This window comes from Aotus nancymaae, unplaced genomic scaffold (genome assembly GCF_030222135.1).
Source record: "Aotus nancymaae isolate 86718 unplaced genomic scaffold, 86718_ANA_hifiasm-v0.15.2.pri h1tg000011l, whole genome shotgun sequence".
Classification (NCBI taxonomy): Eukaryota; Metazoa; Chordata; class Mammalia; order Primates; family Aotidae; genus Aotus; species Aotus nancymaae.
Window position 1 is genome coordinate 20,051,730 of NW_026988422.1, and position 27,305 is coordinate 20,079,034.

The 27,305-nt window shown below is 42.7% G+C and overlaps 2 protein-coding genes across 2 annotated transcripts in view; one reads left to right on the forward strand and one right to left on the reverse strand.

Annotated features, from left to right (window-relative positions):
* The window catches only part of UPK1B (uroplakin 1B), a 28,444-nt gene extending 5,583 nt beyond the window's left edge, over positions 1-22,861 (forward strand). Inside the window, exons 2-8 of the mRNA XM_012463957.2 lie at positions 6,610-6,698; positions 7,654-7,854; positions 10,131-10,205; positions 10,866-10,988; positions 14,374-14,553; positions 17,378-17,461; positions 22,122-22,861. Of these exons, the coding sequence (XP_012319380.1) occupies positions 6,630-6,698; positions 7,654-7,854; positions 10,131-10,205; positions 10,866-10,988; positions 14,374-14,553; positions 17,378-17,461; positions 22,122-22,172 (783 nt within the window). The 5' untranslated portion in view covers positions 6,610-6,629 and the 3' untranslated portion in view covers positions 22,173-22,861. The remainder of the gene's footprint in view (positions 1-6,609; positions 6,699-7,653; positions 7,855-10,130; positions 10,206-10,865; positions 10,989-14,373; positions 14,554-17,377; positions 17,462-22,121) is intronic.
* B4GALT4 (beta-1,4-galactosyltransferase 4) overlaps positions 1-27,305 on the reverse strand; it is a 90,730-nt gene that overhangs the window by 34,014 nt on the left and 29,411 nt on the right. The window lies entirely within an intron of this gene.

The window sequence follows — 27,305 nt, forward strand, 5'->3', positions numbered from 1 at the left end:
GATGTTACAGTCTTAAATCTAAAATCTGCATACTGAAAACCCAGACAGAGTTTCTATGTTACAGTCATCTTAGGGCAGAAATGCTGCCTCTTCAGGAAGCATCATCTCTCTTAAGCTTTTCAGCTGATACAAAGAAGCCAGCCATGTTATGGAGGGTAATCTGCTTTGCTCAAAGTCTACTGATTTAAATATTAATCACATCTAAAGAATATCTTCACAGCAATATCTAGACTGATATCTGACCAAACAACTGAACACCTCTCCCAGCTAAGTTGACACACCAAATTAACCAGCACAAGGTGATCATTACAATATTTCTTTATCAGGCAGGCAGAGACAAAACTCAAGAAGTTATTAACACAGGCAAAAGTACTACCAGGCCCTGGAGAACACCACAGTTTATATTCTGTGTGTAGAGGAGTCACCATTTGTCCTTCCCTTTTGTTCTTTCTCTGTGCCTGTCCCTTCTGGAAAGGTCAATAAATTTATAATGTCTTTTTTAAAAATATCCATTAGCATGGAACTTTGTGAAAGCTTTTCTTTTTTAACCTAAAAAAGTGCATTAGTCTATCCCTATGCACAGGCATTTATTAGTCTTCAAAGAACCTGTATCAGCCAGGTCTGATCTTTTTCTTTTGTAGAAATTATATCACCTTTCCTCTAAGTATACCAGGAATGCAGCTTTTCCTAAAGATCCATCCAGCTAATGTATTATGAAAGTAAACTCACTTATCTCAATTTTCCAGGACTTTTCTGGAAGTCTTACATTGAATGGGGGGCGGGGGCGAGTCTTTGACACAGACTTTGTAACCTCAGTTGTGACCAGAGTTCTTCAACTTCACTCTTGAGTGTCCTCTTACTTCTTGGGTAACTGCCATTTGAACTCAGTAATTTGCCTATTTCTTTCTTTTCCCTTAGTTCTAGAATAGTAGTTACCAGTCACTCTGGGGTTAGCTATGTGTTTAAGAGGTTTAGAGCTGGTAAGAAGATGCTCTGTGAGACCAGGATTCCTACTCTTGTTTCAGCCAGAGAAGTACCATTCTGATCTGATTTCATATACTAGAGTTCCCTATTAAAATCCTATTTCCCTATTTCCTTTGAAAATGTTGTTCTGTACCAAAATAAAACAAAACACTGGTTTTAGGTACCTTCACCAACCACTGGGCTATTAGCTCTAGTCTGTCTGCTTTATAAGACAAAACTAAACAAAATTAATTGGGTAACTAATATTGTATTAAAACTTCACATATATTCTCATTTAATTTTCATAGTAACCCTTGAAGTTAGGTATTCCCTATACTCATTTGAAGATAAAGCTCAACAAGATTAAGTAACTTCCTGGGGTCACAAAACTAGTAAGTGGTAGAGCTAAGATTCAAACCCAGGTCTATCCAAAGCCCATATTCATTCCACTTCACCATATTCTCTAACCTGCTCTTCAACAAAGCTCTAGGCAAATCGTTAATTTGCACACTTATTTATTCAAATAAACATTTATTTCTTTACTTTGTCCTTTTATTTAGCAAAATAATTGAGTGCACCTACTATGCCACAAGGTACTATGCCACTCTGGACCTAGAAAGACAAATAAAACAGGGTCCCAAATGCCTTCTCCTATCTTAGAGACTCGCAGTAAAGTGCAGGATGCCCTTCACAGGTTGGTAATGGGAGGAAATCATGCAAAAGCGCAGCAGAGCAGAATCCTCTCTGTGTGTCTGTGTCGGGGAGAAAGTGGTCCCAGCACAACGACAACCTCAGGAGCCATCTCTGAATCACCTCACAGTCTGGGGCAGAGGCCTCAGAGCTGGCAAAGCCAGAGGGATGAGGCCCGAAGGCGAGTGTTAACTGTTCAAGAATGCTAATGGCATGCAAGGCGGGCCCCTCCCATGTGGATGTGCAGCTTGGTACCTGACTCTGGCCGCACCCAAGCACAACTAGGAAATGTTTTTCCTTTTCTCTCATGAATTCTTCTATGGAAAATATAAGTAAGTACAAATGGGTATCTTTGTGTAAGGCCTCCAGGTCCCTCCAGCAGAGCAGCCCTTATGCAGTGAACAGAGGGAAGGAAGAACAAGGCTGCTTCTCCTCAATCTAAGCCCTTGGCTGTTAAAACCTCCCTTCTATGCCCCTGGGGTCACTGATGCATAAAACAAAATCATAACCCAATACCTTGCCCTTCCTAAATATCCTCTGATTATAACTGATAGTTTCTTATATATGAAAACAATCTTAGTGCTTACCTATTACTTTGGCATCTTTTATCTCATTTAGTGATCACAGCAACCCTATCAAACAAGTTGTAGTTCACTTATTTGATAAATGAGGAAGTAGACACTAAGGAGAACACTGTCCAGCTTTACACAGTAATGACAATGACAGCACGAGGCTGAGACCTGAACCCTGGCATTCTGATGCCAAGTCCCATGTGGTCACCATTATACTACAGACATTAGACTATGCCGTGAGCCACTGGAAGCCTGCACTTGGCTCCCTCTTGACATTTGTGGCCATTTGGGGGATGCAGCAAATGTTTTAGGCCCTCTAGACACCAACCTTATCTAAAATACAAGTGGCCAAGTAGAAGCTATGAAATGCTAACCTCTCATTGACTTGCACATTGCACCTTTTACTTCTAAGAATTCTGGTCTTAGAGGGGGATGGGAGAGCTGCAGATTTTTTATACATCTAAACAGGTTTTCTGGAAAAGCATGTGGGTGCAGCACTGGGTTTGGGGGAAATATGCAAATACGAGTGTCCTGTCAAGGGGCTAAAGAGACAAGAAGCTGGAGATGTGAGTGAAGGTCTAGTGTTTCTGACCTTTGCAGAGTCTCCCGAGCAGAGAAATGTACCTGTTCTCTCTGCTTCTGGTGTTTCTATTTCTACTGAAAGCATTTGCTATGTACCATGACTTTATAAACTGTAGAGTGTTTAGTAAACAATCTGGGGCCAGGCAGACTTGTGTTTCAATCTCAGCTTCTGCACTTTTAGCAATATGGCCTTGGGCAAATTAATCTCTCCAAGCTTCCCTTTTTTTTTTTTTTTTTTTTTTTGAGACAGAGTTTTTGCTGTCACCCAGGCTGGAGTACAGTGGCCCAATCACAGCTCACTGCAACCTCTGCCTTTTAGGTTAAAACGATTCTCCTACTTTAGCCTCCCAAGAAGCTGGGATTACAGGTGCCTGCCACCATGCCTGGCTAATTTTCATATTTTTAGTAGAGACAGGGTTTCACCATGCTGGCCAGGCTGGTCTCAACTCCTGACCTCAAGTGATCCACCCGCCTCAGCCTCCCAAAGGGCTAGGATTACAGGTGCGAACCACCACATCCAGCCCCTTTTCTTTATACAAACAATGGCAAGAAAACAGATTCTCCCCCTAGACCCTTCGGAAGAAACACAGTCCTGATTTTAGCCCCATGAGACTCATTTTAGACTTCTGCCCTACAGAACTGTAAGATACATTTCTGTTGTTTTAAACCACAAAGTTCATGGAAATTTGTTACAGCAGCAATAGGAAACGCAGAACTGAAATACCCATCTCTAGGGTCTGTGGGGAAGATGAACATCAAATGCCTAACACAGTGCCGAGAGCATTGTAAGTGCCCAATAAATGGCAGTTTTCATCACTATTTCCTTATCTTGGAAGACAGGAGTAGCTAAATTATCATGTGCCATTGATGCCAAAGGCTCTCAGGGAGAAGAAGAGAATGCATAGTGAAAAAGGAGAACATTTTAGTGCCAGCAAATTCGGAATATCTTGCCCACTGATATATCCCCACCTTCCAAAAACCCACCCACAGCTGGGCTGCCTCCCTGGCATTTTCCATCATGTCCTTGTCGACATTTCTTCAATTTATGCTTTTCTCTTTGCTCAGAGCAAGTTTCTACCTCCCTTCCTTCTTTTCTCCCACTGTTATCTGCATATTCCATCCTAATTCTGACTCCTGCAATTCTCCCACAGAATATTCATTTGCTCTTTCCCCTTTGTCTAAACTCTGTGTGGCGGAGTCATCTCTGGAAAAGTGTACGTCATGGGGCATAACTGTGTCACCCGGCCCGCCTTCCCTGATCAGGGCCCCTGCAGCTCCTTTCTGGACCAATAAAGCCCCTCACTGCTCTGTCCTTCTGCAAGGCTCTCCTTTTTCCTTTGATGTGCATGGTCATTTCTGCTTTGAATCCATGCTATAATCGCACTTTAAACCCCTTGAAAGAAGAGATTGTGTTCTTTTACACGGTACATAGTCAGTACTAGTTGATATTGGTGCTGAATTTGGTCTCTACTGATTTCTGCCCTTTCCTCTCTATGCTTCTGTTATCTGAACTTCTACCTTTCACAGTCTATTGACTTTTGTCCCTAGTTTAGATACTAACCTAACTGGTCAGGAATAATGTCTGTACATACCAGCAATGAACTTTACAGTGTGACTCAACCAGCCACATGAGTAAGGCTCCCCCTTGGGGGAGTTTGTGCGGTCTAACATGCAACAATAACCGGAAAGAATGAATGAAATTTCTAAGCAGAAAGAAATGAATGGCATTTCTAAGCAGAAACTACACAGAGGTCTTGTAACAATGGCCCAGATTCTTCCATTTCTCCAGCAAACATGGATACAGTACCCACTGTGTGCCAAATTGAGCCAAAAATGCTCATAAATTTTAACTCGAATTGTCACATCTACCCAGGTAAACAGAAAAGGGAAAATATTTAGAGATGTCTAAACTTACTTGAAAGGCCGCTAATACTTACAGTGTAACAACAAGGCTAAAATTTAGCAAGGCTTAAGACAAACAGGTTTGCCTCCCATTGCTACCCTACAAAACTAGGACTTTGGCCAAATTGGCTGGTTTGCTGTCTCGAGGGCACCTTGCTCTTCTGTCTCTACTCCCTAACATTCCCTTTCTCTTTACCTGGAATGTCAGCCGCCCCCACCTCACTCCCACACATATCCTCCTCTACTCTATTTATCAAACCATACACATCCTGCAAGGCTTACGTCTTCCCACCTCAGGACTCCCACAATATTTAGTCTTGTTACATGTAGTATTTATGTGGGAACGCATCTTAGTTTCCCTACTAACACAAAAAACCCTAGACTACAATAATCTCCCTTGCATATCTTTGTATGCCTCAAAACACGTATTGAACCATTTTTTTGTTGTTGTTGTTTTTGAGACGGAGTTTCGCTCTTGTTACCCAGGCTGGTGTGCAATGGCACGATCTCGGCTCACCGCAACCTCCTCCTCCTGGGTTCAGGCAATTCTCCTGCCTCAGCCTCCTGAGTAGCTGGGATATTGAACCATTTAATACATTTTTATTTACAGCAGGAATGAATGAATTGATATTAATTAAATGTTGAGAGATACAAATGGCTTTTCTCAAGATGCTTCAAGTGCAGAAGCCCAAATGATTGACCCACACTCTTACCTTTGTGTTCCTTCCAGAAAATCCTCAGGGGGGTGAAAAACCCACGTTCAGCTGTGTACAGCACCAACGTTTATAAATAGTTTCTGGGAGTCAGTCCGGGCTGTGGGGAAGCTCGGGGACTCTGGAGTCACACACACCAAAGTCACTAGCCTAGCTCCACCACGTACTGGTTGTGTGACCCCAGGGAACTTAATTTACCAGTTTAAGCTTTAGGTTCCTCATCTGCAAAATGGAGTCTCCTCGCCTTTCTTCTCTACCTAATTGGGTTATGAGAATTAGATGCGTGCAGGCAAAGCACCTGGTAAAATGGCACACACCTGGTGGAAGGAAGTAAATGCTAGTCCCTGTTTTCTCTTCACTTCCCTCATATACAACAGGGAACTCTTTCATTTGCCAACTATTTCTTTGGAGATAATAAAATATTCAGAAAATAGGCCGGGCACGGTGGCTCATGCCTGTAATCAAGGCAGGCGGATCATCTGAGGTCAGGAGTTTGAGACCAGCCTGGGTAACATGGTGAAACCCTGTTTCTACCAAAAATACAAAAAACTAGTGGGGCGTGGTGGCACGTGCCTGTAATCCCAGCTACTCAAGAGGCTGAGGCAGGAGAATCACTTGAGCCGGGGAGGCAGAGGTTGCAGGGAGCTAAGATCACACCATTGCACTCTGTCTTGAGCAACAAGAGTGAAACTCAGTCTCAAAAAAAAATTTTTTTTCAGAAAATAATAGTTTTTAACAGCATCCTACAGTCCACATGGGAACCAACCGCTAACTCTGGCCATGAGTTTACCCTTCGGGTTTCCGTTTGCCATGGCCGAGGGCGATGCGGGCTACACCTGGGACCCTAGTGTGCTTTGGCCCTGCCCATCACCACCTCAGCTCTGCTCTTTGTGCCCTCCACCTTGCAGGGCTCAGTCCACCACCCAAAAGGATGCATTCTACACATCCTTGCCTGAAAAGAACTCCTGAAAGGCATTGACCAGGCCCTGGAAGGCTATATTTTTTTCCTTCTTTATGAAAGTTATATGATTACTAAGTTCAATAATCAAATGTTCTTCGTTGCTAAAAGATTATATGGCTTCGGTTTGGCTGCTTTGGGAACAAGGAGGCAATACGCAATGGCATGGTTTAGTCATGATACTGAAACTGTAGCCGTTATTTGGTAATGCTTTCCACTGTGCCTTCAGCCGGCGGGAAAATCCTGAAGATGGCCAAAGACGACTCCACTGTTCGTTGCTTCCAGGGCCTGCTGATTTTTGGAAATGTGATTATTGGTGTAAGTCACGATTATTTTTCAGGAAATTCTGCTCTTCTTGTAATCATAACTCTAGATTAATCAAAAGTAAGAGTTTAAAGGAAAATAATGCTGTAATTACTGGTTTCCTGGTTTTTTGCTTTAAGAAATGTGCTAGTAAATATGTTAGCTAGAATTTAACTATATTTCAAAAGATCATGGTTGAAAAGACAGGTATTTGCCTCCCGACTTTAAAATATAAGTATCTAAATGGAGTCATGTCAACCATGGTCAGTGTCTAAACACTCTGACTACGTACACACTTCAGTGTTTCTTTTCTACATAGCCTAGGTTTGATTTCCACAGGACTCTGCTGTAAGGTTGTTGGGGGCAGATGTTTGCATCATCTTGTTCTCCTCATACAGAGGCCAGTACCAGGGTGTAAGAATAATACAGAGGCCACACTGTGGGCCTGGTGACACCGGAGAACACTTGTTTTGCAGTCAAGAGCTCGTGGCCCAGCTCTCCCTCTGACTCCCCATATGACTCTGGCCATCACCTTTCAAGGCCGAGATTCCTCATCTATAAAATGTGGGTGTTGGCAAAGATAAGCAGCAAGGTTCCTCCCAGCTGTCAGTGATAAATATGACCAGGACCAGCTCAAATACCAGAACTCAGAAATGTGGGCCATGATGTGGGGGCCGGGGGAGGTTATCCTCACATGAGAAGGCATTGTTTGAGTAATTCATGCCCCAAGAACATTGTGGATGTTCTGAAATGGTGTGAGTCTGTTACTAAATAGACAGAATAACATGTGAAGGGATGTATGCAACCAGTTACCAAGATGGAAGTAGCTGTTTCATTTCCTGGCAATGGGGAGTTTAGATTAGTTGCATAAAACCTGTGCAGGAAAGGGAACCAGTCTGTCTTACCTTCCCCTCCACCCCCTTTCCCAAAGCTGCACTCCTGACGGATCCCACCCTTCATTTGCCCCCAGTGTTGCGGCATTGCCCTGACCGCAGAGTGCATCTTCTTTGTATCTGACCAACAAAGCCTCTACCCACTGCTTGAAGCCACCGACAACGATGACATCTATGGGGCTGCCTGGATCGGCATATTTGTGGGCATCTGCCTCTTCTGCCTGTCCATTCTAGGCATTGTAGGCATCATGAAGTCCAGCAGGACAATTCTTCTGGCGGTAAGACCTCAAAATTCTCTGGAGTTGTCTCCCTGAGCCTGTTTTAATGGACTCTTTCTTCTTCACTGAGCAATGCTTTGGCTTTCTGTGGGAGAGCAGGAAGTACCAGGTGAGGAGGGGAAGACTTTCCCTGCAGTGAAATTGTCCACGAGGAGGCAAGGATGCCCTCCACTGTTGCAAGTCCAGAAGGCTCCATTATAGAGAAGCCAAAAGGGAGACACCTGGGGGTGACCTGATGAGTATTTTCCATACTGTGCCTCTACAGCTGGTGTCTACATGCACCCAATAGGTACAGCTAGAAGCTATATAGGCCAAAGCAGAGACACAGTGAGAATTCATTCATTAGATTTTTTTCTCCTGACAATAAGTTGTTTAAAACATTTTTATATTAATTAGACATTAAAATATCAGGATATAAAATACAAAATATGCATACATTTTTAAAAGAAAGTATAAGCTTTCAAAGATTTTTGAGCTCAAGGCTGATGATTGTGTATCACGGCCTACACTCCCCACAATATCATCCAACCTGCTTTTCAGGACCCCAGAAAACCTTGATAAGCACCACTGTAGCTTGATAAGCACATGAGCTGTTAACCTTCAGTTTGTACCTGCCTGTGGGGGCTTTAACTCTGTGCACCACAGAGAGGCTTCTGCCCCAAATCACAGACAGCAAGACCATGCCCTGCCTTTGCAGATGAAAGCAAATTTGCAGGCAGCAGAGCTGAGAAACCTCAGTGTTAGGTCTGGACCCCTACTCTCTGCCTCCATACTCAGGGCAGCAGTTTCACACTATGATGGAACACACCTCCAATCCCCCACCCTTGAAATAACCCTTTTATTCTAATGCTGCAGGACCTCCGTACTCTCTTTATAGAATGAGTCTAGCAAGGTAAGGTGCTTGTTAGTTGACTCTTTGTTTAAACTAACCGTTGTCCTGGTACCAAGGGAATACAGGACATTTGCATTCTTTGGTTCCTTAGTGTGAGTTAGTTCCAGGGCAAATGTACCCATTTTTGGTGAGTGGGGAAAGGAATACAGTAAAAAGGTAGAGGAAAAACAGGCGTTCCTAAAGACAAATTCACTTGCATTCCAGCTTCCCTTTGGGCCAGCCATGTGCATGCCTGACAGCCAGAAAAACTGAGCTGGGGAGGCAAAGGGGCTAAAGGAGGAAGCACCTCACTGCATGCCTCCTTTCTGGAATGTCTTTATGAGGAGCCAGCAAAGCTATTGGCAAAGAGCAAGGCAGCAGCTAACACAGGGAAAAAATGTTCTGAGGCCTCTGAAGGTGCTCCTGCTGTTGACTCTGCAGCTAGAGCTTTATTCTGGGCTGGGTGGTGAGGGCGGCAGAGGGTCCTGCTTGGAGAGCCTCCCATACCCAAAAAGGAGGACAGTTTTCCTTGCCTGCCCTGCTGACACTGACCACAGTGCCCCATATCCCAAGAGTGTGTGCAAGGCTGAGGAAGGCAAAGATGGAACTCATGCAAACAGTCGCAATCCCAGATTCAGAGGTCATTTGCTGTTCAGATATTTTCCAGCCAGAAATAGGGGCAGTGCCATGTGGAGGCATCACGTGCACATGCAACCAGGTGCCCATGCGCATGTACACACACCACCACTACCACACACAGCAAGTGCCATTTCATTCATCCCAGCCAGTGTACTTCAAGTGTGGGTGTATGTGAAAGGAGAACACCAGGAAATCACAGTGTACCTGGAGGCTGCCTGCTCCTCTCTGATGAGGTTGGAGGCTTGTTAGGAAGGACCCTAGATGTTCAACATGATCCAGTTCATCTTTTTCCTAACCCTGTGATTCTAATTTTCAGCCAATTGGAAAGAAAATGTCTCCAAAATTCCAAAATTAAAGGGGATTTATGAGGCCTTATATTGTATGTGATTCACTGACTCTCTTGTCAGGCACTGAGCAGGCACATGCATGTATACACATACTCACATGTGCATGTATGCACACATACACAACAGTTTGTTCTCTTATACTTAGTTTTCCCAGTTAAAATAGAAACTCTGGATACTGCACTGAGGAAGCTCTGTATTCAGTGGCTATTTGTTCTCTGGAGAAAAGGAGAGAATTGAGCTGACCAGCACTAAGCCCCAATCCAAGCCACTGATCAATGAGGGTTTGTTGAATAACTACATGAATGATTATACTTACATGATTATACTTAGATGAATTTGCTGAAAAATCATAATTACTTGGGCAAGTCGCTCTTTGGGGGGGAAATGTAATTCTTTTATCTCATTTGTCTCCCTTCCAGTATTTCATTCTGATGTTTATAGTCTATGCCTTTGAAGTGGCATCTTGTATCACAGCAGCAACACAACGAGACTTTGTAAGTACAACCTCAAAAAGCAAAACGCTAACATGAATTATCATTATTATAATAACCAACATGTATTAACTAACCCCTTGCTACATGCCAGGCAAGCCAATATGCACAGTAATAATACATATAAAATTTTACTTAATCCTCATAAATCTATGAAATAGGCATTATCACTCTTGTCATTTTACAAAGGAAAAATATGAGACAGAAAGGTAAAGTGACTCGTCTAAAGTTACATAGCTGGCAACTGAAAGAGCAAGGATTTTGAACCCAGATGGCCTGACTCCCAGGGCCCAGGTTTATAATCCCCTGTGGGTCTCTCCACTCTGCCATGGCCATAGGCCTTCCAATGGGAGGATCTCTATTCTACCTCAGTTAAGACTTGCTCTCAATTTTACATCTTTCTCTCTCATTCTGTTTCCCGAGCCTAAGCCACCCTATAATATCTGTTCCCCTGGCCTCATACTGATTTCTCTTAAGATGGGAGCTCTTCCCTGCATGGGGACTTATGCCAACCTGAGCCAGCTGTAAATTCATGCCTCTGAGTACAGTTTTGCTCCAGGAGAGAATGTTCAGTGTCCCCAGGAACAGACCGACAAAAATATTTTCCTCTTCTTGGGAATTAGTGTGCTAACTCTCCCTCTTGTGTGGCCTCTTCCACCGTAGTTCACACCCAACCTCTTCCTGAAGCAGATGCTAGAGAGGTATCAAAACAACAGCCCTCCAAACAATGATGACCAGTGGAAAAACAATGGAGTCACCAAAACCTGGGACAGGTTCATGCTCCAGGTAAGACCTGCAGTCTTGGGGAGATGCCACTTTTATTTACTGGTGGGAGTGGGTGTCATACTCATGACTTAGTGGGACCCTATATTTTATTTCAAGCCATGATGATTAGCTTACATTTGTTGGGATGATTTTGTCAAGAAATTTAGATTGATCATATACTCTGCGCCTTAGAACTCAGGTATCATTTACATTAAAAGAAAAATATTTTCCCGGCCCCACAGTGAACCTGAGTGGTAATTACTGCCTGTTTACCTTTTTGGTACCTCTTCACAACTCCTGTGAGCTAGTCTTGCCAAACACCAGGCACTGTGACTTGATTTGAACACCCAATTTTCTCCAACTGGCAATCATAATTTACGTCCATGTTTATCTCAAATGCCATCAAAAGTCCAAGTCTTCCAGAATATCCATCATCACCCCCACATTGCCCTCTGTACACAAATTATTATCTTCTACATAACTACCAATCTAACCCAGCTTTCTCACTGGTCCCTGCTCCCACTCCCCACCCCACCATCAACTTCTTACAGTCATGAGCAAACTCCCCTATGGCCTCCATTCCTTCTATGAACTCTCTCTTTACTCCCTGTTTCTTGCTTCATTGGAAACTTGGCTATCTTCTAGGAATACTGCCCGCCCTTCATTTTCCTCCCATATCCATGTACCATAGGACTGGAAATTGGCTAGATGTCCTTCTTGCTCCCCTTGGCTGCCGTAAGATTTGCTTCCTCAATCTACATCACTCCTTATCCTTCCTTTTCATTACTTACCAGCCTCCCTACCCCCAATTGTTCTCCTGCCTCCATTAGGGATTTCAATATCTCACTCACTTTTGATCTCTTCAGTCATACTTCTGACATCCCACCTAGAGACTTCAGCAGCCACATGGATGACTCAGCAACATCTGGCCTCTCAATTCCTTCTCCTACCCCAGGGTGGAGGTTTTGTCTTCCACCCACCTCCACCAGCTTCCATGACCATAGCCAGCATGCCATCACCTATGACTGTGCCACTAAGAACATTCCACTCTCTGACCACTAATTTCTATCATTTCTTTCATGAATTCTAGTATCTCAATTCTAATAATTTTACCCCATTAGGACCTCCAATTAACTTTTTCACTTTTCCACTTTTTTTTTTTTTTTTTGAGACGGAGTTTCGCTCTTGTTACCCAGGCTGGAGTGCAATGGTGTGATCTCAGCTCACCGCAACCTCCGCCTCCTGGGTTCAGGCAATTCTCCTGCCTCAAGCCTCCTGAGTAGCTGGGATTACAGGTACGCGCCACTGTGCCCAGCTAATTTTTTTTAATTTTTTTTTAGTAGAGACGGGGTTTCACCATGTTGACCAGGATGGTCTCGATCTCTTGACTTCGTGATCCACCCGCCTCGGCCTCCCAAAGTGCTGGGATTACAGGCGTGAGCCACCGTGCCCGGCCTTAACTTTTCCACTTTTTCACTTTCTATCACCCCTTTCATGTTTTCTCTTTCCTCTTTGCCTAACCCATATTTAGGTCCAGCCCCATGGCCATTCCTTCCTTACCCTTCTCTGTTGGTCACTCTTTCCTAACCAAACCCACTGCAGAATACAGCTTTTTGCTCACTTTTCGTTTATACTCTAAGAGCTAAACATTGCTGAGAAAAGTCACATAACTATGATAATTCAATTTAAATTTGTGACCACAGAGCTCAAATAGGCACACAATATTTCCTAGGATATTTTCTCAGAAAACTCACTTGTCGCTATTCACATGTTCTTCCCTTCCTTCATGCCTGCCACATCTCTCTTCACTCTCCTTCTCAGCTGATGATCTGACCTCATATTAATAATACAGAAGCAATTAGACAAGAACCACCTCATCTTTCTACCACCAAATCTATGTTGATCTACATCTGTGCACTTTGCCTTCTCTCTTGTTATGACGCACGGGCTGTCCTATGTCCAGCTCCTTTGCTTCTGTTCTGCATTCTGTCTCCTTTGCCTCAACAGTCTTCCCTGCTCTGATCTGCCTCATCAGTTTGTCCCTTACATCAGCCTACATGGACACCTTAAATTGTCCATCTTATAAAATGGCTCCCTTGTTTGACATTCACCCACTATTCTGTTCTGCTACTGTTTTATTTCACAGCAAATCTCAGAAGAGACTCCTACACTTGTGGTCTCCATTTTCATCCCTCTCACCTGCTTTCTTCCACCACAGTTAGCCTCTGGCACCACCACTCAACAAAAACAACCCTGCTCATAATTACCAATGACCTCCATCCTGCCAAATCCAATAGCCAAGCTTCTCTCCTCATCTTCTTTGACATCTCATCAGCATTTGTCTCACTGGCCACTCCCGCTTAGTCTCCTCTGCTGGGTTGTCACCCTTTTCCCAAATCGGAAGGTTGGAGTGCTATGAAGCTCAATTCTGGACCCTTAAATCTTCTCTGTCCCCACTTAATCCTAGTTTGAAATAAGCCTGCCTTAGACTTAACCGTTTTTTCCCAGAATGCAGAATGGTTATTTTTCTTGGTTAGAAATTTCCCATAATATAGTGACAAAATTGTACATCCTTTAAAGATGGTTGATTTATCATCAAGTTTACTTGAATACATTCATTCTAAAAGTTCCAAGACACCCATAGTTTTAACTTCCTCCCTTTTGAAGGATTTTAGCAGAATTTATAATAAAGAAGGAAAGCTATATGATTGTGTTTTGTCCTCTATTCTCAATTCTATCCAGAGTGTAAGGGTATGTATTAACTGATCTCCCTTCTGTATGCGGAGACATAGCTGTATGTCACCAGGTTATTTTTTTCACTTATTTTCTCCCACCATAAAAATAATACCTAATTACTCTAAAAAAATGTTTAAATATATAAAAAAGCAAAACAAAAACAATTACTCATAACTTCACCACTAAAATTTTTAATTTTATGATTCTCAATTTGCTCATATATCAGAATAATTATTCCTCTCTCACATTGTTATATCAAGATATTAGTACAGAATCAATCATAATTAACATTTATACCATAAGCCAGGCACTGTATTGAACACAGCCAGTATATCAACTCATTTAATCCTTTAAAAAAACTCTATGAGAGAGGTACTATATTCCAATTTTACAGTTAAGGAAACTGAGGCTTAGAGAGTTTAAGTAACATGTCAATGGCTGCAAGGCTCGTTAATGACTAGTAAAGTAATAAGTGTAAAAATTATTTTACAAACTGTAAAATGTAAATTGTAAGTTATCAATACCTTCAGCTGTCGTTTGGGGATTTCTCAGTAAATGTAAGATATGGTACACTTTCCATATCTTCTTTCACTGTAAAATTTCAGTTGCTATATTCATGGCTCTAGTAGGGACCACAAAAGACAATTTTGTATCTCTCATCTGTTGACAGGACAATTGCTGTGGCGTAAATGGTCCATCAGACTGGCAAAAATACACATCTGCCTTCCGGACTAAGAATAATGATGCTGATTATCCCTGGCCTCGTCAATGTTGTGTTATGAACAATCTTAAAGAACCTCTCAACCTGGAGGCTTGTAAACTAGGCGTGCCTGGTTATTATCACAATCAGGTGAGTCCTGTCTCCTCCCAAAACTTGCCAGGAGGTTCTGCTGCTCTGTATGAGGAAAATATTGGTCAACGGTAGGAAACAGTCTTTCAGTAAGGAATTCTACATTCTTTTCCCTGAACTTCATGTTAACTATTTCCGTCTCTGTTAATAAACTGCAAATGCTAAACTAGGATTGATATGGGTAAATTTACATTTTATTAAAGTTAACAAAACATGAGAATTGCAATAGCTGAATCCAACTTTGTTGAAATAGACAATTTGTACAATGCATAGAATTGGTATTTCAAGGAATATTTACATTAAACAAAGTTTTGCTCTAATTTTGCAAAATGTAAATGGGAAGGGATCATGTGCAAAAATAATGTTTTGCCAATTCCAAAGCAATGACAATTGCCGAGGATAAAGGTAGCAATACCACATCCACATTCCTTATTCAATGATAAAGTAGGACAGTCTTAAAAAATATTGGGTTGGTGATTTGGACAGAAGGTAGTTTATATACAGATAGTTTTTGAAAAAGTTTCCAGACTGATGAGGATAATGTGATCACGACCATGAAAACTAACATTTATTGCACACTTACTAAATGCCACACACTGTTTCAAGTACCACACATACACTATCTCCTTGAATGCTCAGTAGGAGGTGACAGTAGGATCCCTGTTTTACAGATGACGACATTAGATATAGAGATGCTAATAAATACCTTGCCAAGGTCACACAACTAGCAAATGTCCATCTTTTCAGAAAACTCTCTGGCTTTTGAAACCCCAGCTTTCTGGCTCCAAGCACAGACTCTAAGCCAATGAAGACTTGTTATTATTCCCCAAAAGACCTGATGAGAACTCCCATATACTTGTAGTCAGCATCTGCTGACACTGTAACACTGAAGCACGGTGCTCTGCTAAGGGAGTTACCTCTTTAAGGAAAGCTAGTTGTGTGCCAGCTCATAAAATAATTGAGAAATGTCAGGCTCTTTTGTTTGGGAGTAGTATCAACTGCATTTTCAGATTGGAGGACATGACACTGTTGATCACCATATACCTGGCAGGGTGCCTGGACTAGGTCTGGATGCATTATTCCAGAAAAGGGCATGGGAGTGATCTAGATTATTTTGCAGCAGTGTCCAAAGCGACCCTCATTGAGCTTTACTGCAACATTGTTCTGACATTGTTTCAATCAGTTATATTCAGACTGTTACTAAAAGTTAAATTTGCTGCTTATAATCATGGTGTGCAATATAATTATTCTCAGGATTATAAAAGGCTTTCGGTATGTCAACATTGGAACTGGTTCATGCAAACCAATCTTGATTGAAATGTAATTGCATACAAACTGTATCACATCTTTGAAAGGAGTGAAAATAGGACAAATTATACGGGAGGACCCTTCTTAGAAAAAAAACAATAAAAATAAGCATACAAAATGAGGCACAGGCCTTGAAAGGGATTGCGAGTAAGGGGCCCTGAAGCTTAAGCTCATTCGCTTTATAGAGAAACCTCCTCTGGTAGTGGAAGTGGGGTGAGAGGCAGGGCCGTATCATACAGTGCCTTCTAAGCCATGGCAAGGACTTCAAGTTTCATTTTAAGGGTGTTGGGAAGCCATTGGAGAGTTTCAAGCAGGGGTGTAAACAAGGATGGCTCTGGAACTAGGTGAAGACCACAGGGTGCTAAAGTGAACTCAGGCCTCAGGGAGTCCTTGTAATCCAGGAGTGAGGCTCTGGTAGACCAAGGTAGTACCAGAAAGTGATAAGAAGCGTTTGGATTTGGGATGTATTTTAACAGTAGACCCCAAATTGTTGCATGTTGGGTAAAAGAGAAACAGCTGAGTTAAAGATAATTCTTAAGATCTTTCATTTGAGCATTGAGGTGAATGGAAGAGTAAATGGGGAAGAAATCAAAGTATAGCAAAGGCAGGGCATGTAAGTAGATTAATAAGGGACTTCGGCAGAGCCAGAAAGGACAGAACGTCAAGTTCTGTAGCCACTGGGTGGAGCCTAAACCTCAAGGTCAGCCCTTCTAGGATATTTGCTTCCAGACCTCATGGTCCATGGAACCAGCCCTGGTTATCGCGTTTCCTAGACATTCCCGTTGGTTCTCAGAGCTTTGGCAGAAGCTACTCAGATGGCAGCTCTAGCCTTACATGTGTATATCACTCCAGAACTTCGCACAATGACTAGAATAGAGTGTGCCATGTATAAATACTTACTGGATTGTGGCATGCATGAATGAATGATTTGGTGAATTAAAAAAACATCATTCTTTTGCATGCACACTGTGACCCTTCAAGGTCTCACTAGAATCCAGTAAAGATATGTTGAAATATAACAGCAAATGAGAATTCAGGGAGCATAATGCAGGGCTTCCTCTAATGATTATTAAAAATGCTAACAGGGGACCTCTGGTTTTCATGGACAGAAGCATTTTTATTTAAAAACAAACAAATCAAAAAGTAACTGCCTCCAAATAAATCACCAATAAAACCTTTGGGGAGGGAAAAATTCTAACTGAATTAATATTTTTGAATTTATTGTCCATATATTCAGTTTAGAAACAATGTTATGCCAAAAAAGCAGTACTTAATGAGATTAACTGATAAAGACACAAATAAATGTGATGTAGAATCATTGTTCAACAGTATTGTTTACGTTCCCTCTATAAAGCACTGTTAGTAGCTGGCTGTCTCCAGAGATGTGGAAATAGCCCGGTTATGTGAAATCAGACTTTTGGGTAGCATTGATTCAAATAGGAACCTGCTTTCCCATCAACCTCTTCTTTGTTTTCTGATTCTTCTCACACTAATGTGGAATCGCCCACTCCTTCAGGGCTGCTATGAACTGATCTCTGGACCAATGAACCGACATGCCTGGGGAGTTGCCTGGTTTGGATTTGCCATTCTCTGCTGGACTGTGAGTATTTCCCAGCACATATTTTATTTCTGAGAGGATGAGAGGGACAGACCTTGAGAGTGCCACTGGTTACCTCAACCACACTGGACAGTCTAGAAACAAAACCTCAGGCCTGAAGGCTGGTCAGGAAACTTCTGGCATCGGAGGAAGGACAGTGAGTTCCCTTGAGAGCCAAGAAGTAAACACCGCCTACTAGGAAAAGGCTGTGCCCTGCCAAGCAGCTCCTTCTTCTGGCTGACTGGTGTGCAAGTGCCTTTAGAGGGCTAGAGAGCCTCTTTCCCTTGCTAGAGTTCTTAGGGAACTGCCCCTTCCAGGTCTCCAGATCTCGTTAATTCATTACATCCACATATCAAAGACTGTCACCTATCTAGGTGGCCCCTGCCTGACACTAATATGCCCAGATCTTTCCAAAGAGCTGCCTCTGGCAGATTCATCCTTTCCTACTACCTACCTTTTCTGATGCATATGCAGCAAGAGATTAGAGCAGTGGTTTTCGGCCATGGCTACAGTTAAAACCCCGTGGAGAAACGTTTTTTAAAAAAATTGCTTGGACCCCAACCTCTGAGACTTTGATTTAGTTGATCTTGGGGTTGAGCCAAGGCATTTTTATTTCCACCCGAGATGATCTGCTATCAGGGTTGAGAACCATCGCATTAGAGAAGCACTCTCAAACTTTTCATTTCAGAACCCCCTAACTCTCAAAAATTATTGAGGACTCCAAAAAGCGTTTCCCTATGTGGTCTATATCTATTGGCATTTACCCCATTCGAAATTAAAATAGAAAATTTTAAATATTTATTTTAAAATAAGCCCATTAAAAGTTATCACACAATATTTTTGTGGGAAAAAAATAACTATTCTATAATAGTGACTTTTTTGCAAATCTCTTCAATGACTAAATAGACAGCTAGATTCTCATATTTGCACCTTCATTAATCTGTTGTAATATGTTGCCTAGGTCGACCGATTTGGAGAAAATATATCCTTCACATAGACATGTAATTGAAAAAAATAATGTTTTAATAATATTCACAATTATCTGAAATATAATTGTGAAGTATAATCTGAAGATAATTGTGACTATTCTTTAATACTACACAAAATTCCACAAGTAGTAGTTTCATTTCATTTCTTTTCTTTTTTTGAGTCAGAGTCTCACTCTGTCACCCATGCTAAGGTTCAGTGACTCAATCACAGCTCACTGCAGCCTCCAATGCCTGGACTCAAGTAATCTTCTTGCCTTGGCCTCCTTAGTAGCTAGGACTACAGGTGCACACCATTGTGCCTGGCTAATTTTTTTATTTCTTGTAGAGACAGGGTCTTGCTTTGTTGCCTAGGTTTATCTTGAACTCCTGGCCTCAAGCAATACTCCCACCCTGGCTTCCCAAAGCAATGATATTATGGCCATGAGCACTGCACCCAGCCCACAAGGAGTAGCTTCTTAAAGATCAGTTGCAATTTGGAATCTGAAATTATGTTAATGAGCTTTTCATACTCTGTTATGTTAAAATACATTATATTGGTTTGTCTTGCACTTTGCATAAATCTTCCAGCCATTTATAATTCTATAACATCATAGATTGCTTATTTGAAAAAAAATTAGTTCATTGTGTTTTGCAGATCTTCCAAATATTAACTGATTTATTTATGCAATTTCCAAATAATCACATGTGGCATTGATAGTGCCACACTGGAAAATAGCTTAAGGAATGGGATGCCATCAAGTTCAGGGTGACAGCTACAAGTTTTCCAAGCTTCTGATTTTTGCTTGAAAGCTCAAATTTATCATTGGCAATGAATATTGTCAGTTGTCTTCCCTGAAATGACAGACTCACTTTGTAAATTTTCAAGAAAATATCTGCCACATGCCCAAGTCTGAACAACCATAGCTTGCCTATTAGTCATTTTTTAAAGTAAAAATGGTGTTTCCTTTAAAAAAAAAAAAATACTTCAGTACACAGCTCAATCTTGCAAGTGCTTTAAGACACCATATCATTCTGCAACAGACTGCTTTATGAATGAACATTTCCTTTTTGTCATTCAGAATACTTAAAAAGATGAGTACTCAAAGGCCAAAATTTTATAAAATTGGTAGTTCTTACTGCTTCATTGAGGACAATCTCAAGTGAAACTGGCTTTTTTAAAGTTTTTCTTTTTTTTTTACTGCAAGTGCACAGCAGTGAAGATACAATGACCACTAACACAGTTTAGTGACTCTGCCTTGATTCTTGCTAATACTCCAGCAGTTTTACTTTCCACTGCTTTCACATCATCAGTGCAAATATGAAAACAGTGAAAAGGCAAATAAGTTCTTATTATTCAGATAGTCTTACATGATGGACTCCTGAACCATCCCTCCGGTGTTTACTATGTGTATTAATCCATTTTCATAGTGCCATGAAGAATATCCAAAACTTTATAAAGAAAAAGGGGATTAATAGACTTACAGTTCCACATGGCTGGGGAGGCCTCACCGTCATGGCAGAGGCAAAGAGGAGCAAAGGCACGTCTTACAAGGTGGCAGGCAAGAGCATGTGCAGGGGAACTGCCCTTTATAAAACCATTATATCTCGTGAGACTTACTCACTATTATGAGAACAGCACAGAAAAATCCGTTCCCATGATTCATTTATCTCCCACTGGGTCCCTCCCATGACACGTGGAAATTATGGGAGTTACAATTCAAGATGAGATCTGAGTGAGGACGTAGCCAAACCATATCACTATGCTTTAAGAAATGCTGGCTTAGGGAGTGATAAACTGAGCAAGGCAGGAAGGAGAGGGAAATCAACTCCTTCAAGGGATCCTTTTATGATCCCTCAACCCAAACTGTGAGGAGCTCTCCCAAAGTCCCGTGCACACCTCTATAATGGAACTTGTCCCTAATGATGTATTTGACTGGAAAAAGCTGAGAACCAGCTGTTCTTTGTACCCCTAGTGCCAAGCATTGCATGGAGTACAGACTCAATCATTTGTTGAATTAATGAAAGATAACAGTGAAGTTTCTATTTGTGCCATATTAGCAGGAACTGTGGGATAATGTTTAAAGGCTCTGAGTATCTTAGAACTCCATACCAGTTGTAACTCTTGATTTTCCACAAGTATCAAATAAACTCTGGATCTAGTTAATTCCCTCTTGAAATTCCAAAGAGTTCAGGAAAGGAATTAAATGATTAAGTGCATTGAGAACCTGCTATAAACAAGGCACCATGTCAAATATTTTTAATATTAAATTCCCACAACAGTAGCTAAGCAGGTAGCCAGTCCCCCGTCTTACAAGGAGCAGAGAAATTGAGTGGGGCTCTCACGAGTCGTGCTTAATAAGAGCTCTTAAGCATGCCCATTTCACTATTGCTTGCAAGGGGCTTTCTCTTAGTAATTAATTAGATAACTCTGAAGCTGACTGCTTGGGTTTGAATCCCAGCTCCACCACCTACTAGTTCTATGACCTTGGGTAAGTTACTTCTCTGTGTTATCTTTTCTCCCTGGGGTTTTGGCAGCATTAACTTCAGTTATACGGGCAACACTTAGAACAGTGCTTGATGCATAATAAGGTCTCCTAATAAACATTAGACTCTGTTATTATTTCATTATCTCATTCACTGCCCTAGCTCTGGGATAGGTAGAGATGTTATATTTATTTTATAAATGTAGAAACTGAAGCTCAGGAAGTTTAAGTGACTTGGCTAAAGTTACCCAGGAGTGAGTGCCAGATCTAAAACAGAGCCCAAATAAACTAAAACTAAAACTCAGCCCTTGCCTAAGTCAGATATCTTGAGTTATGTGGCATTCTTCAGAGGCAGTCATTCCAGGTCACAAGCATTTTAGAAAAAAGAGAAGTTCCCTGAGAGAAGTTTAATACTAGAAGCAAGGAATGTTTATCCTAAAATGGTACATACTAGAAACAGGAAGGCATTGGAGGATAAATGGCCTTGATGGCAAAAAGAGTTTAGCACAGATGAGAAGGCTACCCCAGAATACAAGGAGTCTAGGATGAGAACTGGGATCAGAATGTGGGGAACAGAGAAGCTGCCTCTGAGTGGCAGGTAATAAGTGATGTTTTGGAGCAGTTTGGATTTGGTGTCACATCTGACCCTGTGATGTTGCTTATAACAAGATTACTCTTAAAAATCTGTTGTCTAACAAAGACATGGAACCAACCCAAATGCCCATCAGTGATAGACTGGGTAAATAAAATGTGGTCCATACACACTATGGAATACTATGCAGTCATAAAAAAGGAATGAGATCATGTCCCTTGCAGGGACATCGATGAAGCTGAAGCCATCATCTTCAGCAAACTAACACAGGAACAGAAAATCAAACACCACATGTTCTCACTCATAAATAGGAGTTGAACAATGAGAACATATGGACACAAGGAAGGGAACAATACACACCAGGGCCTGTTGAGGGGTGAGGGGTTAGGGAACTTAAGAGGATAGGGTCAATAGGTGCAGCGAACCACCATGACACACGTATACCTATGCAACAAACCTGCAGGTTCTGCACATGTATCTCATTTTTTAGAAGAGATAAAGAAAAACAAAAAACTCTGTTGTCACCTAGGCCTGAATAAACCTAACATCATTTTTTTCCAAGAAAGAGGTGTTTCTAAAGCAATTCCTTATGAATTTGTCCTTGTTTTTTTCTATTCTAGTTTTGGGTTCTCCTGGGTACCATGTTCTACTGGAGCAGAATTGAATATTAAGCACAAAGTGTTGCCACCATACCTCCTTCCCCGCGTGACTCTGGATTTGGTGCTGGAACCAGCTCTCTCCTAATATTCCATGTTTGTGCCCCACACTAACATGTGTGTGTCTTACATCGCCAAGTCAGATGGTACGGAACTCCTTTAGGATCTCAGGCTCCTGCAGTTCCCTTGACAACTGCTTTTCATCCTAGTCTAGGATTCTGCAACATCTATATAGGCTGTTGAAAAGAGAATTAGGAAAATGCATAATAACTATTTCCATCCCTGCTTATTTTTAATTTGGGAAAATAAGTACATTCAAAGGAACCTGTGTTATCACAGTAACCCAGAGCTGTATTTGGCTAGCAAATCTGCCTGTATCTTTCACCGTTATCTAAAAGAAAACTTCCAAGGCTTCCATTGATCTCAGTACTGTCAGGGGAAGAGAGAAGTCTGGAAAAGATTGCTGAAATATACCTTTTGCCTTTCTTTCTAGAGTAGCTCCCATGTATGGAGATGGGTAATTCTCTTAATGCCACCTTCAGATCCTTTTATTCTCCAGAACAATTATTGCTCTTAACAGTAGCTCAAATTCCCTTTCATACCTTGCAGAGGTGGTATGTGTCTATTAGCCTCAATTCTTCATTAATTTAAAGTGTGGGCTGGGCACAGTGGCTTATGCCTGTAATCCCAGCACTCTGGGAGGCCGAGGTGGGTGGATCACCTGAGGTCAGGAGTTCAAGACCAGCCTGTCCAACATGGTGAAATCCTGTCTCTACAAAAATACAAAAATTAGCCAGGCATGATGGCAGGTGCCTGTAATCCTAGCTACTCTGGAGGCTGAGGCAGGAGAATCACTTGAACTCAGGAGGCAGAGGTTGCAGTGAGCAGAGATCGCACCACTGCATTCCAGCCTGGGCAAAAGAGTGAGACTCGGTCTCAAAAAAAAAAAAAAAAGTGTGGGGACTTCTGGGGACAGACCAGGGGCCTGTTATATATTTACTCAGTCTTTGCCCTGAATGGTCTCAACTTAAAACACCTTTCAAACTGGAGAGAAGCCAGCCAGCCAATAGAATGGAGTGATTTATAGGGATTTCTGTTTACTGTCAAAATATTTCTCATCTGAACTATGTTTCCATTTGTGGTCCTGAAGGAAATTCTTATAACTCAACATTTGTTTGTCTAGTCTTATAAATAAAGAGAGCTTTAAAATCTGTTCACTATCATTTTTACCAATGTCATATATGAGTCTAACAAAATGGGTTTTCCAACAGAGAAGACTAAAGCATAGGAATTAAAGTGGAGAAGGGAGAAACTGCATACACAGGGTGTGGCTTCCTGCCGGATCCTGGCTAACCCTGCCACATGGTTAAACGGTAGGAACCTCTACGTTCACTTTTCCTTTTTGCTCCTGCTACACTTACCCCAGAAGCAGTGATGAGACTAATGTTCTTCAAATCCTTTACCTCCTGCAATTGGAAGCAGTGGAAAGCTCACCAATGCTAACTGCAGATCTGTGTGTCCCTCATGAAAAAAACATACCTGTCACTTTGGCGTCCTGCTTCCAGCTGACTCAGACGCAGGCAGCACCCACATCCCATGCCCCCACCAGGCACCTGTGAGTGAGACTGAGCGCTGGGGCAGGGGAGGGACAACGAGGATTGGAGGGGACTTGGCTCGGTTGTAAAGCTGGCACAGGAGCCCAATCCCTGATTCCCAGGTAAGGGAACCAAAGGTCCATATCCTTGGCCCGCCTTGTCTCTCCTGAATGAAGACCATGGGATATCCAGATAAATGACACCTGGGTTTGGCTGAGAAGTCGGAACCTCTGTTGTCCTTTAGAAGACGGGAGCAGAGGTGGATCACGAGGTCAAGAGATCGAGACCATCCTGGTCTACATGGTGAAACCCCTTCTCTACTAAAAATACAAAAAATTAGCTGGGCATGGTGGCGCGTGCCTATAATCCCAGCTACTCAGGAGGCTGAGGCAGGAGAATTGCCTGAACCCAGGAGGCGGAGGTTGCGGTGAGCTGAGATCGCGCCATTGCACTCCAGCCTGGGTAACAAGAGCGAAACTCCGTCTCAAAAAAAAAAAAAAAAAAAGAAGACGACGTGAGCAGAGAAAAGGAGCTTCCTCCAGGCAAAGCTTTGAAACAGCTGTGCTCTCATCTCCCTCCCCACACTCTCTCCTGTGCGTTCTGGTGCCTTTAGCCTCCGCCACTTCCTGGGCTTTCCAGTGCCCTCGTCTCCCCACTGCCTGAGCAATTCCTTACCCAAACCCACTCCTGCCTTTGTTTGCAGGGCCTCATGCTCCAAAATTCTCTCTATAAGTAAAATTCCCTTCTTAGGATTGGATCTCGACTAGGTCAGGGGAAGGCCTTTCTGGAAACTAATTCAAACTAAGGGGTGAGTGACAACTCCTTTCCCCTCTCAGTCTGAATGATGTTTTCTTGGTAACTGAGGTTGATCTCTAGTTGGAATCCAGCACAGCAACGGGAGGGTGAAAGAGCCACTGTGGGACAAGGTGGCCCACCTGCTGCTCCTTAAATCTTATCCCCTGACTTCCTTACCAAGCAATAACTAAGAGAGAAGGGGCCTTCAGTGAGCCACTGCCCCCTGCCCCCTCTCCAGCTAGCTTCCTTCCTGGAGCCTTAGGCTTCTCCTTTATAGAAGGTGCAAAGTCTGCTATAAATGGGGGCAGGCTCTGCTCCTTCCAAAACCAAATAAGGTCCTAAACACAGGCACCTACTATGTCCAGGGCCTCCAACTCTTGAGGACACACCTTTCAGCTACGACAGAAACAAGGTCTAAGGATCACCCTGCGGAGTCCAGCCATTCAGCACAGGTTCCCTCTACAGGGCTCTCCAGTTTTAATCTCAGGGCAGTTTTTGTTCTGCCCAGTTCCTGCTTCCATCTCCCTCCACCTTTCCTGGAGGCCCAGCCTTGCCCCTCTTCCTTCTGGCTCCAGGGACTGGAAGTGGCCCCAAGCCAAACCTCAGGAAGGCTCAGCCCCAGCCCCAGAACCAGCCCCAGCCCCAGCCCCAGCCTCAGCATACCAGGGAGGCAAACGGGAGCCAGGAGGCTTGGCTCTAGGGACCTGGCAGCTTGCTGAGCGTGAGGCAGGCCCAGACAGAACAATCTTGTGAAACTTCCCTCTTCTCCAGCAGTTAGCCTGCTTATCAGGTGGGCAAAGAGTAATTAGTACCTAACACCAACAATGTGTCAGGCTACCTAGGGTAAGTTTTACCTGATTGCAACACCAGGCAGGTCATCATGCTCTCTTGGTTCCCTAGATTGCTCCACATGTTCCTGGCAGGCAAACAGTCTGCCATTTAATGTTTAAAAGCCCTCTGCTCCTACGTGTCAGCCTTGTAGCTTTTCTTCCTCTATATCAGCTGGAATAAACAGGTACTGCTTCTATTTTAAGCAGAAGATCATTTACTTTCTGGCTACCCATAAAGAAAAGGAATATTCGTCATGTGAACTTGAAAATCTAATCTCCTCTCAATCTCACACCCCGACCCCAACCAATCTGACTGACAACCTGTGCTGTGGTTGAAGAATTAGAAACTAAGCTAGTTTCTCATTTCTATCGATGGAACAACTTCCTTTCTCCTTTGGGTCTAGTATTTCCTCTAGTGTCTTAGTGTCTCTTCCCTGCTTCACCTCACCCAGATCCTTCTCAGCTTGTGTAAGTAAGACTGAATCAAAGAAGAACCCCAAAGGAGGCCAGCTGTAGACTATTGAGTTTGCTGTTGTATTATAAGGTTCAAGTGGCCAGATCCTGTGAGCGGATCCAGAAACACTGCAGAGAAAGGCAGCCTTGCCGAGAAACAGAGATCCCAGCCCCTACTCCAGCCAACCATTCCCCCAGCACACACCCCGACTCCACATATTGTTAAGATATGAATAGCCAAATCCTGAAGTTTGGAGAAATGGTACTATCATGCCCTACTTTCTAGTGATTTCTACCCTGAGTTCCTCTTGAAAAACAACAGCAAAGCAACAGAAGCTGGTAAGACACTCACAACTAGGCTCAACTATTCTCCTGTTAGACATAAACAATCTCACAGAATACCAGCCTCACAGGGTCACTCTGAGACCACGATAAAATGAGGCAATTCAAGGCCACTGTATAATTTTGCCTAAGCACAGACAAAAACAAGGGCCGGGCGCGGTGGCTCACGCCTGTAATCCCAGCACTTTGGGAGGCCGAGGCGGGTGGATCACGAAGTCAAGAGTGAAACCCTGTCTCTACTAAAAATACAAAAAATTAGCTGGGCATGGTGGCGTGTGCCTGTAATCCCAGCTACTCAGGAGGCTGAGGCAGGAGAATTGCTTGAACCCAGGAGGCGGAGGTTGCGGTGAGCCGAGATCGCGCCATTGCACTCCAGCCTGGGTAACAAGAGCAAAACTCCGTCTCAAAAAAAAAAAAAAAAAAGGTCACTGTGCCACCCACAAAAACCCAAACACCTGCTTTCTTGGCTAAAATTAGTGACCGCTTTATTACAGCTTTATTCTCTTGCTAGTTTCCCTCCCTACAAATAAAACTTGTTGAAATACACAACCATGGACTTGCCCCTGCTTTCTGATAATATCCAACATAGAGCAAACCCTTTCTTCAACCCTCCCCAAATGACCCAACCAAAGCCCAAATGCTGTGATCATTCTAACTTCCATTGAGTCACCTCGTGGATCCCCCATGGTGTGTTCTCACTCACTGCAACGACTGCAACTAGTCACAATCCCAAGTTTTTTCCACAATAGGGCTCTTGAATTTATTCCTCCAACTGAAATTTTGTACCCTTTGGTCAACTCTAACCAAGTTAATTTATCTGCAATGTGTTCCTGGCAGGTTTTAGCTGAAGGGCGTTGACACTTTCCAAGTTACTCTTCCTATCCTTATTTCCTCTAGGAAATAAGGTTTATTTATTCCTTCCTGGTATAGGTGTATTTATTTATCCATCACCATGAAGTGGTTAAGAATATGAACTTTGGAGTCAAAGTACTTGGCTCCAAATCCCAGCTCTTTGACAAGTCACTTAGCTTCTTGGAGCCTGCTTCAGAAAAACTGGTCTCTCCTCACACAGGACTGGGAGGATTCAGAAAGATAAGTAAAATGTGCATCAGCCTACAAGAGATGCCAATCAG